Source organism: Otolemur garnettii, unplaced genomic scaffold, assembly GCF_000181295.1.
Source record: "Otolemur garnettii isolate 467f Iridium unplaced genomic scaffold, OtoGar3 scaffold00133, whole genome shotgun sequence".
Taxonomy (NCBI): Eukaryota; Metazoa; Chordata; class Mammalia; order Primates; family Galagidae; genus Otolemur; species Otolemur garnettii.
The window spans coordinates 1,971,268-1,986,453 of NW_003852528.1; the positions used below are offsets into that span (position 1 = coordinate 1,971,268).

At 50.0% G+C, this 15,186-nt stretch overlaps 1 protein-coding gene across 1 annotated transcript in view; it reads right to left on the reverse strand.

Moving 5' to 3' along the window:
- The window catches only part of COL6A3 (collagen type VI alpha 3 chain), an 85,821-nt gene that overhangs the window by 37,237 nt on the left and 33,398 nt on the right, over nt 1–15,186 (reverse strand). The window contains exons 5-11 of the mRNA XM_003798231.3: nt 14,135–14,734; nt 12,487–13,059; nt 10,392–11,000; nt 7,737–8,342; nt 5,584–6,192; nt 2,202–2,801; nt 556–893 (exon numbers count right to left, since the gene is read on the reverse strand). Coding sequence (XP_003798279.2) covers nt 556–893; nt 2,202–2,801; nt 5,584–6,192; nt 7,737–8,342; nt 10,392–11,000; nt 12,487–13,059; nt 14,135–14,734 — 3,935 coding nt within the window. The remainder of the gene's footprint in view (nt 1–555; nt 894–2,201; nt 2,802–5,583; nt 6,193–7,736; nt 8,343–10,391; nt 11,001–12,486; nt 13,060–14,134; nt 14,735–15,186) is intronic.

Sequence of the window (15,186 nt, forward strand, 5' to 3'; positions counted from 1 at the left end):
GTATGTGTTCACTGTGTGTGCACTGTGTGTGTCCACTATGTGTGTCCACTGTGTGTGTCATAGTATGTGTGCACTGTGTGTGTACCATGTGTGTTCACTGTGTGTGCACTGTGTATCATAGTGTGTGTGCACTGTGCACTGTGTGTGTCCACTGTGTGTGTCATAGTATGTGTGCACTGTGTGTGTACCGTGTGTGTTCACTGTGTGTGTCATAGTGTGTGTGCACTGTGTTTACTGTGTGCTGTATGTGTGTCCACTGTGTGTATGCTATGTGTGCATGCATTGTGTATGTGTGCACATATAAGAGACAGAGAAACATCGGTAGAGAATCTGCCCTATTTGATGGGTAGGACTGTAATTAAACATGATGGGTCACAAATTCAACCCATTCCCACCTGATGACTGAGACTAGCCAGCTGAGGAGTACATTCCATGAGATTCCATGAGATTACAATCAGTTAATAAGTGAAGGACTTTCACACAGAGGCACTGAGAACCTGGCCCAGAAATGCAGAAATCGCATGGGGAGCATCTGAGCCGAGGGGAGCTGCTCACCTTCACGCTGTCCGGCGAGGACTGCCGGAACTTGTTCTGGTAGAGCTTCAGTGTGTCTGCCGTGAGGACATAGGGGTGCTGGCTGCGCATGCTCTGGAATTTCTCCAGCATCTCGGGCTGGTACTCGGCAAAGTCAAAGGCTTCCACAGGCCCTGAAGGGGTGTTGGCCACCACCGACACCCGCACCATGGGCATCTGGTTGCCACTGCAGCTGATTCTTTGCATCTGGCTGATTCTATTCAAGATGGCGTCCATCTTGGACTCAAGCCCCTTCTGGGCCACAAATACATTTTGATCTCTAGAACCATCAAACCCCAGAATCACATCCAGGTTACAAGCTGAAAAAAAAAAATGAGGTGATGAGCTGTAGGTAGGGGCTGACGAGGTGAAGTCTCCCTACAGAGACAGGACACTGTGCTCAAAACAGAATCAGCTCTCTACATTACCGTGTTTTCCCGAAAATAAGACCTACCCCCAAAATATGCCCTAGCAAGATTTCTATGCATTTGTTAAATATAAGCCCTACCCCAATAATGAGACCTAGTGATGGGCGTGGAGCAGTAAGTAAGACTGGAGTACCTTCTATCTGCCACAGCTCCTTTCTCTGAGCCGTTTGCACTTGCGTGGGTGTGCATGTGGTAACCACCACTGCAGGCATCCTATTGCACACGCACGAACGGCTAGGGGAAAGGAGTTCACGCATCACTAACACCAGCCCCACCAAGGTCGGCTCCCCCTGTCAGGTTCCAGAAGAAGAGGACTTAACTGTATTTGAATAAGTGTAGATTGTCATATTATACTTAATAAAAATAAGACATCCCCTGAAAATAAGCCCTTGTGTGTCTTCTCAAGAAAAAATAAATATAAGACAGTGTCTTATTTGGGGGGAAACACGGTAGCTCTCAGAAGCAGTTAGATCTGTCTCCCACCAGAAAAGTGGTGGGAGCTGGTAAGAAGCAAAACTGTAGGTGATCTGAATATGTTTGCTTTAGGGTGAGGTTAATCAATTCTGGCGTGATGACACCAGTTGGTTTTTAGATGCATCCCAAGTTTGTGTGTGTGTTGGGGGGGGTGTTTGTTTTGAACTAGAGTCTCACTCTACTGCCCAGACAGAGTGCCATGGTGTCAGCCTAGCTCACTACAGCCTCAAACTCTTGGGTTCAAGCAATCCTCCTGCCTCAGCCTCCCAGGCACCAACTACAATGCCCAGCTAATATTTTTTCTATTTTTAGCAGAGAGGGGTGTTGCACTCTTCCTCAAGTTGGACTTGAACTCCTGAGCTCCTCGGCCTCTGAGAGTGCTGGGATTACAGGTGTGAGCCACCATACCTTGCCCCAAGTTTGTGCTTTAAATTAAAATCATTGGAAAAGGTAAATACTGTTATCTCGAATAATTGATCTAATAAATCTATAACCAGACAAGAAATCTGAGTTATTTGAGGGATTGAAGAGCAGGGGAGAAAATAAATCTTATAACAGTAAAGAGGAAAGAAAAAAAAAAAAACTACAAACTCCCACTTGTATCCCAGCAAAGCATCCCCTGGTGGTCTTAGGTGTGCACAGATCCTGAGCCCTGGGACCTCAGGTAGCTAATGAACTCCAACACTGACAGGAAAATCTAGAAAATATGTGCAAAAGGGGGGTTACCTTTGGAAACATCAGACACGCCAGGGCACAAGGTTTCATGCATGGCATCGTGCAAAGTTTCCAAAACTTGCTCGCTCAGTTCTGACAGCTCCTGCACATTGCCCACGCGGAATGCTGTGGCGCTGTTGGACGCAATCCTTCCAACCTCCTCCGAGTCGATGTTCCTCACACCAACCGCAAACACCTTGACCCCTCTCTGGGTGAGTGCCAGGCTCACGTCCTGAGCGTCCTCCGCCGACTTTCCTCCCGTGATCACAAACGCTATCTGTGGGACACGCTGATCCAGGCGGCTGCCGGCATCGGGGACGAAGTGGTTGAGCCGCAGGTGCTCAATGCCCACCCTGGTGTTGGCGTGTCGTCCCCCCTTGTAGACCACTTTGTTGATGGCATCGATAATCTGCCTCTTGGTAGAAAAGTCCTTCAGGAAGAATTCATCCGTGGGGTCGGAGTTGTACTGGACCAGCCCCACTTGGATGGAGTCACCCTCTTCGTAAACTGTGTCCACAATTTCAGACACAAAACGGAGCACTTCTTGGAAGCTGTCCCTCCCGAAATTGATGGAGCCATCCAGCAGGAATACAATGTCTGCTTTCTTCTTCTCTAAACATGATTAAAGTGAAAATGAGGAGAGACTGGGTTTCAATGCCCACAACAAAAATATGTAAACTGTCAGTGGGAAGAATTGAAATAAAAATATTTCCTGAGAATCCATTCAGTGAAAAGCTTCACTCTAACCCATGCCTCTGTGATCCTGAATTCACAGATCACAAAGATCATGCTAAAAACAAAAAGACAAATCACAAATCACCTAAATAAAGAGGAAAGGAATCTTGAAACTAGGGGGACAGAGTCCCAGTCACCCCATGCAAAGTGGATTATGCCAGTAACTCAGCAGGGACCTGGATTTGACAGTCTGTGACCTCAGGTGTTTTAGGAAATGACACTGAATTCTTTCTGTTTAAAATAAAATATATTACTCAGAAATAAAAACAAATCAGGAGGTATCACATTACCAGACTTCAAGTTATACTATAAATCTATAGTGATCAAAACAGCATGGTACTGGCACAAAAACAGAGAGGTAGATTTATGGAACAGAATAGAGAACCACGAGATAAACCCAGCTACTTATCATCATTTGATCTTTGATAAGCCTATCAAAAATATTCAGTGGGGGAAAGACTCACCATTTAACAAATGGTGCTGGGTGAGCTGGCTGGCAACCTGTAGAAGACTGAAACTGGACCCCACCTTTCACCATTAACAAAAATTGATTCTCACTGGATAAAAGATTTAAACTTAAGACATGAAACTATAAAAATACAAGAAGAGAGTGCAGGGAAAACATGTGAAGAAATCGGCCTGGCAGAATACTTTATACAAAGGACCTCCCCTGCCCCCTGGTAATTGAAGCAACACCAAAATTACATTACTAGGATTTGATCAAACTAAAAAGCTTTTACACAGCCAAGAGCACAGTAATTAAAGCAAGCAGACAATCTTCAGAATGGGAGAAGATTTTCACAGGTTATGCTTCCAACAAAGGTCTGATAATTAGAATCCACAGAGAACTCAAACTAATCAATAAGAAAAGAACAAATAACCCCATTTCCATGTGGGCAAGAGACTTGAACAGAAACTTCTCTAAAGAAGACAGGCACATGGCCTACAAACACAAGAAAAAATGTCCATCATCTTTAATCATCAGATAAATCAAAATCAAAATCACTTTGAGATACCACCTAACTCCAGTAGGAGTAACCCAATCACAAAATCCCAAAACTACAGATGTTGGCATGGATGCAGAGAGAAGGGAACACTTGTACACAGCTAGTGGGAATGCAAGCTAATAGGACCTTTTTGGAAAGAAGTTTGGAGAATACTCAAGAAACTAAAAGTAGATCTACCATTCAATCCTGCAATTCCTCTACTAGGTATATACCCAGATGATCAAAAATCATTTTACAACAAAGACATTTGAACCAGAATGTTTATTACATCCCAATTCATAATTGCCAAGTCATGGAAGCAGCCTAAGTGCCTATCAACCCATGAATGGATTAAAAAATTGTGGTATATGTATACCATGGAATACTATGCAGTCATTAAAAAGATGGAGACTTCACATCTTTTATGTTTACCTAGATGGAGCTGGAACAGATTCTTTTTAGTAAAATATCTCAAGAATGGGGGGGGGAAAGTATCCAGTGTACTCAATACTACTATGAAATCAAAATATAAGCACCTACACATTCATATGAATGCTAAAACATAACTATAGTCCAGAAAGTAGAAGAAAAGAGGAAGGAGAGGGGAGACAATGGGGGAAGGGAGAGAAGGGAGGGTATTGGGGGAACCTCACCTAATGTATGATGCAATGTTACATTTAAAAACTATTAAGAAAAGAATATAATTCTGATGGATGTGTTAATCAGTTTAATGTAAGCATTTCACATTGTGTATCAAATCAGTACACTGAAACCCATAAATGCATCAATGTACAAAGTTATGATTTAATAAAAAAAATAAAATAAAAGATGGTATCTAGAAGTGGAGAGAGATTTGTTAGGGGCAGGTCAGGGAAGGGCTGGGAGAAACAGGAGGGACGTTGGGAAGGAACCCCATTAACCTTCAGAGGAAGGTCTGAGAGCTTTGCAGGAGATTGCTCAGTGGTGTGGGGGGTAATTTCTTTATTAAAATCAAGCATCCAGGGCTGGAGTGGAAATGAGAGACAGCGGGAAAGGTGTGAGATGTGCCACAGCCAGCCCTGAGGGAGGCAAAGAAAGAGGAAGCAAGAGTACAGACCCCCCCGCCGGGCAAGCCAACCCTGACGGTTCTGTAGATGTCCACACGGCCATCACCTGGGGAGCTGCAAGGAAAGCTGTGGGTTTGGGGGCGCCTGAGTTCTTGGCAGCCCCACAGGTGAGGACCAAGAACATGGGGTGGGAGCTGTAGTGGGACCATTTTAAGATCTCCAGGGAGGTGCTCCTGATGGTCACACCAGTCCCAGGAAGAAGGGGCATCTGGATCACGGTGGGCACCCTGTCACTGGTCATGGGCTGACGTCAAAGTCACGTTCAGTAGACCATGGGCTAACTAATTTCAAGAATGCTCTCCTTGAGTTTGTGACCCCTCAATGCACCTTCACAGAGCCTTTCTTTGGGGTGACAGCCTGAGGAATGAGAGAAAGTCTATGATCCTAAGCTTTGTGGAGCGCATTTCCCTCCATAATTTCAACCTACCTGTTTTCCTAGTGTTTAATTTCTAATATGATCTGTAGAAGCAGCCTTGACAAAAGAAAATTACTAAAGTGAATGCTTATTATTTTTTCAATTCAACAATGGATGGCACACTCCATAGTCACGAGGCACACCGCTCGTACCTGGCCGGGAAGGCGGCGGTTCCACGGGGGGTGCAGGAGTGACTCCGGAGGGCCCAAATGCACTCAAGACCCTCTCGTCCATGCTGGGAAGCTCTCGGAACTCTCGCACTGTGAAGATCAGTCTAGGGTCGTTGGTGATGGTCTGCAGCTCCGTTCTGTCGATGTTTCGGGCTCCTACCCCTAAACTCACAATCCCAGAAGAGCGTATCACTTGTGCAAACCTGGAAACATCATCCTGGGACTTTCCACCCAGGACCAGGACCAGGTGTTGGGGCACCCCATCTTCTATCCGGCTCCCAGCAGACTTGACAAAGAGATTTCTTGCCACAAACTCCAGAGCTTTGCCAGTGTTCAGTGGAGACCCCCCTCTGAACCTCAGGCGTCGTAAGGCTTCCAGCACGGGGGCCTGGGATTTGTAAGTCTTCAGGTAGAATTCTGGGAAGACGTCATTGCTGAACTGCACCACCCCAATTCTCACTTTATTGGGCCCGACGTTGAGTCTTCTAACAATCCTGCTAACAAAATCTCGAATATATGCGATACCTTCAGGCCTCACGCCATCAGAGCTATCGATCAGAAAGACGATGTCTGCGGCGTCACTCTCAACAGCTGCAGATAAAAGAAAGAAAAGTTCAGCAGGTCACCAGCCCTCTGCCTGCTCTGTCTCTGCTTCTGTTTCTGAACTTTGGATCATGTTGTATCATAATGTTATCCGACCTTGAAATCATATCCCAATACACATGGGTTGTTTGCATCTTAGGTTTTTTGAAATTAACCATTAAAAATTGGAACTTTGTTACTGAAACAATTTCTACAACTTTTTCTTTCCAAGTTTACTCTAATTTTACCTTTATGGTCTGGGTTGCCATTAATTTGCAAATATAGGCAGCATTTAGAAATTAATCCTGGATTATCCTAATCCAAAGTAGAATCACAAACCGTTACTGCCAGAATAGACTGATGTCCCTGGGGCCTCCATCTTTGCTGTGTGAGAAGAAAGAGACATCTCGGGTCCATCCCTTAGTGAGGGGGAGCCCTCAGGATCCTGACTCCATCCCATGTCATGTCCTGGCTGGACCCTCAGGAGTTGCGGGTGCTTAGAGCAATGCTACGACCACACGTCTCGGGAACACGCCCCAGCTATCAGCTCCTTCTGTTCCTTTTTGCTCAGTCCCTTCTAACATTTATACAGAGTTTTCATTTCCACCATCATTTCTCCCATTTTCTTCTCATGAGTCCATTTTTAATTATAAAATTAATCAAAAGGTCCTAGGGACAATGAACCAGATTTTCCCACCAGAGTTCTATGTCCTTCTCAAATGCCATTTTATTGAACTAACGAGTTGCCACTCCGAATTTCAATCTGCCTTTGGCCTCATACTCTCCTGGGCGGTTACAGTGTGCACAGCACAGAGAGCCCCAGCAGGGCGAGTCTGAGGACAGTCAGCCTCCACCCCCTCCCCCAACACATACAACCCCGGGTTCTCCTGTTGGCATAAGTGATTTCACACATCACTAATATCAGACAAGGTTACTCTGTGACCGTGATGGGGCAAGACAGAGAGGAGCCCACTTTGTGACCATATCTGAACACAAACAAGAAGAAAAACACAAAGGCGGGGCCCTCCCTGCCCCCCATCCCGGCCCACAGGAGTGACTGCCTCTTCACCTGTCTTCACCACAGCCTTCCTCCCTCCAGATAAGGTTTATTAAGAGAGCCCATCAGAGGAGGGCCCCTTCCTCACGACATCCCATCCAGGCCACAGTCTCGCTTCCTTAAGACTTCCACAAAGTGACCTGCCGCTAGCTCCAGTCTCCAGGCCTTTGCAGTAGCCTCTCCCTGAGACGCCCCATGGTTCATGGTGGCATGCAGCAGCCTCTCCCTGAGACGCCCCGTGGTGGCCCATGGGGGTGTGCAGCGGCCTCTCCCTGAGACGCCCCGTGGTTCACGGGGGTGTACAGCTTCCGCTCCAAACTTGGTCAGCGGCAGGGGTGCCCTGATGTCCTCTGGCTGGCGGGCATGGCAACAGAAAGGTCCAAGAGCACCACCCTTACTTAGTTTCATTATCCTGAGTACCAGGCCTGTGAGGCTGTTTTTTAAATATCAAAACTACTCTGAGGAAAACACTCATCCCCACCCCCACAGAGCTCACCTGGGGGCGGGTAGCGCGTGCTGGCCAGGATCTGCTGGATCTGCTGGGAGGTGAGCGTGGCGATGGGGGTCAGCAGCTTCTGCTCCAGGCTGGGCAGCTCCCGGAAGGTGCTTACCGAGAACACGTACTCAGGGCTCAGTGCAATCTTCACCAGCTCCTCCTGGTCGGCGTTCCTGCCCACTGTGAACGGCGCCACGCCAAACTGCTTGAGCTCCACGGCAGGGCTGTCCACCTCGTCATCAGACTTCCCAGAGGAGACAAGGACCAGGAACTGCGGGACGCCCTCCTCGATCCGGCTCCCCAGTGGCCGCTTGAAGATGTTCCTGGACACGTACTCCAGGGCGCTCCCCACGTTAACCTGCCTCCCGCCTTGGGGCCGCAGCCTCCGCAGGGCATTCTGCACCTCGTCCTTGCTAGAGTGGGCATTCAGCAGAAACTCCACCTTGGGGTCCTCACTGAACTGGATGACCGCCACCCGGGTGGTGTCAAAGCCCACGTCCAGGTAGTCCACCAGCCTCTCAATGAGGGTGCGAATGTACTGAAACTCAGGCGCGGCGCTCTGGGACCCATCAATGAGGAAAACCACATCCTTCTTACTGCTGACACCTGTGAACCAAACAAATGCCATCATGGATATCACCTTTGCTGGCACCAACTTCTTTTGTTTTTGTATTAAAGAGACAGAATCTCACTCTGTCATCAAGACTGGACTACATTAGCATGATCAGAGCTCACTTCAGCCTTAAATTTCTGGGCTCAAGTGGTCCTCCAGTGTCAGCCTCTTGAGTAACTGGGACCACAGGTGCATGTCACCATCTCCAGCTAATTTTTTTGCAGAGACAGGGTCTTACTATGTTGCCCAGGCTGGCCTTCAACTTCTGGACTCAAGCAATCCTCCTGCCTTAACCTCCCAAAGTGCTGGGATTGAGGCCAGAGACACTGCACCCAGATAGCACCAAATTATTAGCATTAAGGAGCCACCCCCGTATTTGTCTTGGAGTTAAAGGTCCCAACACCAACTACCATAGTTGAAATTTCAGTCTCCAGAGTGAGTGGTGGGCATTTCAGGGTCTACAGCCAGAGAGGAACAGAGGATGAGGAGAGCAAACCCAAGGGAGGCAGAGCCCGAAGAGCTCCGTCTGCAGCAGGGAAGACAGGCTGCAGGAGTGAGGGTTCTGACTGCACAGACGCTGCTCATGGGCCAGGTGAGATGGCAGCTGAGAATCAGCCACCAGATCCGCCAGGAGGAGGGACCTGACAAGGGCACTTTTAGGGAGGGACAGGATGAAGGGAAGATTAGGGCCAGTTCCAAGAAGATGAGAGGAGAGGAACTGTCACAGCACAGGTAAGTCTTCCAGCAGAGACAGGTGCCGCTGGGAGTTTTCAAGAAAGAAGAAAAGCAAACGTTTTATCCTGAGTAGAATCATTCAGCACAGTGGAGAATGGTGGTGCAGGAGGGAGCAGGGGGACGGCAGAGGATGACCAGGAGTTGGGTGCAAGAGGGCCGAGGTGGAGGAGACGGGTCAACCAGAAGCAGCAGGCACGCGAGACTCAGGGCAAAGCCCGTGGAGCTTCTGGGAGTACGCCTCCGGTCTGCCGGCACATCCTTGGTGAAAGTGACCAGCTGAGGGAGGAAGGGCACGGAGGCAGCTGGGGGTAGGGGAGGAAGAGGGCAGAAAATGGCCACCTGAAGGGCCAGTGAGTGCGGGGCTGAGAGGCCACGTGGTCCTGGAGACATCCCTCTCTGAGTAAGAGAAGAGCTGCGCGCACACCGCAGAGACATTGCCCAGGTGCTCCCAGCAGCCCTGGGCTCAGGGTCATGGCCATGAAGGGCTCCTGCAGCCAGATTCATTTTGGAAATGCTGTGCCCCCTCCTAGTATCGGGAACACACAAATAGCATCAGTTGAGGGAGTGAAAACCTCTTTCACTTTGTTTACCCCCAAGTATCAAACACCTCAGAACACCCAAAGGAGCCCCGAGGGTCACGCTGCTGTCTCCCCTGGGTGCCTCTGGAGAGCCCCTCTCAGTGGCACTGCCAAAGGTCACCATGTCCCGCTGTGGCTTTCCTTTCCTTCCATGCTCCCCTTCCCGCGAGGCCAGGAAGGAACAAGCTCACACACACCTCCTTTAAAAAGTGACCTGCCCCAACCCACATGCGGAGAGCAGCCCCTAGGGGCATTCACTGCAGGCTGGATGCATCTCAGCCCCCTTCCTTCCCAGCAGCCAGGGTCCCCTGCCTACAAGTGGGGAGTGAGGCCATGGGCATACCCTTCTCCTGACCATGGGTGGCTGCCGCCAGAGTACTGGGCGGCTGGGCACAGAGAGGAACAGGTGTCAGCAGAGAGCTCCACCTTTAGACATCTGGACAGAAGTCTCCACACAGTTACGGAGTCTGAACTCCAAGCCCAGCATATGCTTCTCAAGAACAGTTTAATTTGTCCCAAAATGTGAATCTTCGCATCCTCCCACCCCTGAACCGCTGCCATTTCTGCCCATCACGGCCACAAGAAGCACACGGCACCTAACTGTTCCATGTGGCTCTAGCTTTCACCCCACAGGGCAGGGGAAGCAAAACTGAAAACGCTTTGTAGCCCACAGTCCAGACAAGTAGCCCAGAGGGGTCGACAAGGGGCAAGGGTCCCAAGAACCCTCACCTGGGCCCGGAGGTGGCAGCAACACCGGCTGCAGTCTGCTCAGTTCTTGGCGGGTGAGCTGGGTCACCCTCTCGGAGATGACCTGCTGGATGGTCCCCAGCTGGTGGAAGGTGGGGATGGCCACCGCGAAGTCTGGGATGAAGGAGATGGTCTGCATCTCTGAGATGTCAGCGTTCCCGATGCCAATGCCAATAGGCACCGCCCCACGCCTCTTCACGACCACGGAAGGGCCTCGCACATCGTCCCCAGAGCGGTCAGCCGTGAGGACAATCAGCAGCTGGGGCACGCCCTCCGCTATCCTGCTTCCCGCGGAACTGACCAGGATGTTCCTCAGGACAAAGTCCAGCGCAGCTCCGGTGTTGGGGTTCGGCCCTCCCAGCAGGGTGAGCCTGCGGATGGCACTGACCACACCCTGCTGGTCCATGTACGAATTCAGGTAGAACTCGGGCCTGGTGCGGTCACTGTACTGCACCACAGCCACCCGCACCCTGTCCGGGCCCACGTCCAGGCTCTCCACCACTCTTTGGACAAACTCCTTCATCAGGGGGAAGCCGCTGCTGACACCGTCAGAGCCGTCAAGCAGAAACACCACATCCTTTTCACCTGAAACTGGGAGAAGGGCGCCAATGACTCACAGGACAGGAGAGCTGCAACTCCACACCTTGGTGGGGGGCTGCACAAGGACACCCACTTCCAAATCCCAGGACCAGAGGAAAGGGCTCTGCAGATGTGGAAAGTTAAGGATTTGGGGGATAGGGTCACTTGGGTGGGCCCAACGTCATCAATACCAGTGCCATTCTAAGGAGGAAGGAGAGCCAGAGTTAGAGCCAGCTCAGAAGCAGAGGGCAGTGAGGACCAGGGCACTGGCACCTAGGACAGAGAACAGGCCACAGCCCAAGGAATGACGGCAGCCTCAGTGCTGGAGAAGACCGGCAGGGATGTCCCCTGGAGCCTGCAGAGGAGTGAGCCTCTGACACTGTGACTGTAGCCCAGTGACACTCGTTTCCGATTTCTGGCCTCCAGAACTGCCAGATAGTAATTTTTTGGTCCTTTTTATCCACTACAGCTTTGGTGATTTGTTACAGCAGGAACAGGAAGCGAACTCATTGGTTCTCTAGAGGCCTTTTACTCTAGGAGTCCTCAATGCCTGAGGAGCACTGTTAGCTTTCAAAGGTGCACTGAGGAAAACAGCTGGGGGGGGCGACAGATAAGGCAGCAAAGCCTGCAGCACCACAGTGTTTCAGAGACGGGGGGCATGAAGGGATTTGCTGCAAGTCACAAGTGGATCGAGGGAAGCCCCCGGGGACACCCACTTCCAAACCCTGGATGTCCAAGTTACCATCAAAATCAACAGCAACCATGCCAGTTGTCAATGTAGACGCTCCAGAGTCTCGGTTTTTAATCAAAGGGAAAATAGGTGAAATTGATTACTGTTGTCACTGCATTTGTATCTCCAAATGACAAGTGGTCAAACAACATCACAGAGTATAGACCAGCCATTGGGAATTTTAAAGCAGCATTCACCATAGGAACTTCTCTGACCCCTCTATTGCATTTTATCCTTTTTTTTTTTTTTGAGGTTTTTGGCCAGGGCTGGATTTGAACCCACCACCTCCAGCATATGGGGCTAGTGCCTTACTCCTGTGAGCCACAGGTGCCACCCTACTGCATTTATTCTTAATGAATGGAGTGAATGAATTACATCACAGACACGCCCCTGCCGCAAGGTGCTGGTAGAAGCGTCTGGCTGCAGGTAACCATGTTACATGGCTTTATTATGCATGAAGCAAAACGTGTTTCTTCACAAAGGATTTTAACCACTGATGTCTAAATCTTCATAATGCACCTTACTGTGAAATATTCTGATGCTCTTAAAAATTATCACCCTGATTCTCCCGTTTTGCCCTAGAGATCAGCGAGAGAGACTCAAGGCGAGGGAAGAACATTCCTATTCCAGTGCTGCTGAGACCACCTATTAATTTCCCAAGCCCCCTGTAAATCCGGGAGGGCTTCCCTCTGAGGACCAGGAGCAGCAACCTACCCCCACGCAGGGACGGAGAACCAGGCTGCAGAAGCCACCATGTCTATAGCGTACCTGGCGCCGGGGCCCCATTTTGCACCGACTTCAAGAGATTCACAATCTGCGGCTGAAGGTCCCCAATCTTGGGAAGTGACTCTGCCACCAGGATGAAGGCCGGGGACAGCACTATCTGCTCCAGCTCGGCAGGGTCCGCGTTCTTGGCTTGGAAGATGAAAGGCACCACCCCGCTCTGCTTCAGGTTCCCCGCCGGCCCCTCCACGCGGTCCGAGGACTTGCCGGCCACCAGCAGCACCAGCAGCTGCAGCACCCCGTCCTCGACGCGACTGCCTGCAGACTTCACGAAGATGTACCTCTGCGCGTAGTCCAGGGCGTAGCCCAGGTTGAGGGCTTTGCCAGTCTTGATCTTCATTCTCTTCACGAGATTCAGGATCTCGGGCTTACTCTGGTGCTCGTCGAAACGCGACTCCACCCTGACGTCGTCGCTGTACTGAGCCACCGCAACGCGCGTCCCATCCGGCTTCACATCCAGCTCTTCGATAATCTTGTAGAGAAAGTCCCGGACCACAGGGAACTGGCGCAGGAGATTGGCAGAGCCGTCGAAAAGAAACAGGATGTCCCGCTTGCTCTCTGCAAGGAAAGCGGGTTAGGACACAGTGAGGGATGAGACCGCAGCCAGGGAAGCCTGCACTGGGTAGCAGGATTCGCAAACCTCATCTGAGGATCACTGTACCAGCGGGAGAGAAGCCCCGTGCCACTTGTCAGGAGAGCATCCTATGTCAAAACAGGGCTTATTTGCAAAAGCACAGAACTACCGTGTCAGCATGTCCAACCTGGTGAGTGAAGAAGAGCCCCCCATGTCCTGGGCTCACGTCGGGTAGCCATCACCCCAGGAGCACACACAGCTGTTAAAAATGTGGTCCTTATTGTACTCTTGGTAAAAAATTCTCAGTCTCTAGTGACAAAGGCTGATATGGGTTAGCCGCCTGCAGATAACCAGGCTACCACAAATCTGCTCTAACTGGATTATCTTTTCATAAAATTTTCTGTTATGCATCAAGACCCACAACAGTGCATGTCATTGCTGTGTGGGTCAGGCTATGCCCATGCTCTCCCATCTGCTGGAGTTAGACAGCGGGAAACACCGACGGCAGCTTCTATGGGGCCATATTGTGTGATATAAATACTATTTTCACTTCAGACAGTTCTTAAGAGTATTTTGATCAGGTTTCAATTGGCTAGGTCTTGCCTCCCATCCGTGTGATGTCAGCAAGATGACAGATCTAATACCGCCATCTCTTTCCACCACAATAATCTGCAACAACAGCAATAACCCAGACTCCCTTGGGAATCCATTCTCCCATTGCTGAAAGATGCAACCTTAGGATCTGCACTGCAGAGTCTTCATAGGCGTTAGGAAGGAAGAAAAGCTTCTGAAGAAAGGGTGAGACAAAATGCTCCAGAACATTCAGCTTATGAATGTTCTAGAACTCTGGTCAGTGAACACCCTTTAGATGGAGCCCTGAAACTGGCTGGTACAGTGTCGCCAGTCTCCATTCACAGCACTCCAACTAAATCGAGCCCATCTGTCCTTCCACAGCTCACAACACTCTCAAGTTTGGATTGGCCAACTACCCACAGGGGGCGGAGGGGGATGCCTGAGGAAGGGAAGGGAGTGAGGCCCCATGCAGGAGGGAAGGTTTACCTGGCTGGGCGAGTGGAACTTCCTCCACACCTCCACTAACATACGTAGTTAATGGCTGAATCAGCTGCTGAGGCAAAGCTGGAAGGGAGCTGAAATCGTCCATGAGATACACCAGGCTTGGGTTAAAAGCAATCTGCTCAAGCTCTGCCTTATTCGCCTGGCTAGCACCCACGCAAAAGGTCAGCACGCCCGCACGTGCCAGGGCATTGGCAGCTTGCAAATAGGAGTCCTCTGACTGCCCGGCTATGAGCAGGAGCAGAAGCTGCGGCACCTGTTCACGGATCCTGCTGCCTCCAGCTTCAGTGAAGTGGTTGGCATGGACATAGCTTAGGGCGGAGCCAGTGTTCAGGCCCGAACCCCCCTGAAGCTGCAACTGCTTCAGGTGAGCAAGCAGATCTGACTTGGTCTGGAATGTGTTTAGAGAGAACTCCGTGACTGGAGTATCACTAAATTGCACTAAACCAACACGAATATTGTCATTTCCAACATCAAGGCTGTTAACTAGGTTCATTACAAAGTCGCGCACATAAGGGAAATTGGTTTTTCCAACGTTGACGGATCCATCCAAAAGAAAGATGATATCCCTTTTGTTTGCGTGAACTGCAGTGAAGCACAGAAAACAAAGTGAGACAAACACCACCACAGAGGGTTTCATCATGTGTGCCCACAACAGAAGCACACATGCAGACACTTAGCACACAGAGAAAGTCAGCGTGGCAAAGAACTCCCATCTCACAAAATATGGCAGACGGCTGCATATTTTCCTCCAGTGATGGCTGGTATTTGTGAGGCATGTTGATAGCCAAGTTTACAAATCAAGTCAGCTCACAGAGAGATGAAATGCCAAAGTTAGAATGCTTGCAACTCCCCCCCCCCAAATTATTGGAATCCTTGAAATAGAGCATTCCTTCCCTGGAAATAAATTCTACATGGGTGCTTGGCCTTTCTGCATCACCCATCTTTGTGCCCAAGGTCACAGCCAGGTTTACGTGTGCACAGCTGTGTGTTCTGCGGTTTCCCATCCACAGCTTAGAAGCAGTTAGCCCACATTA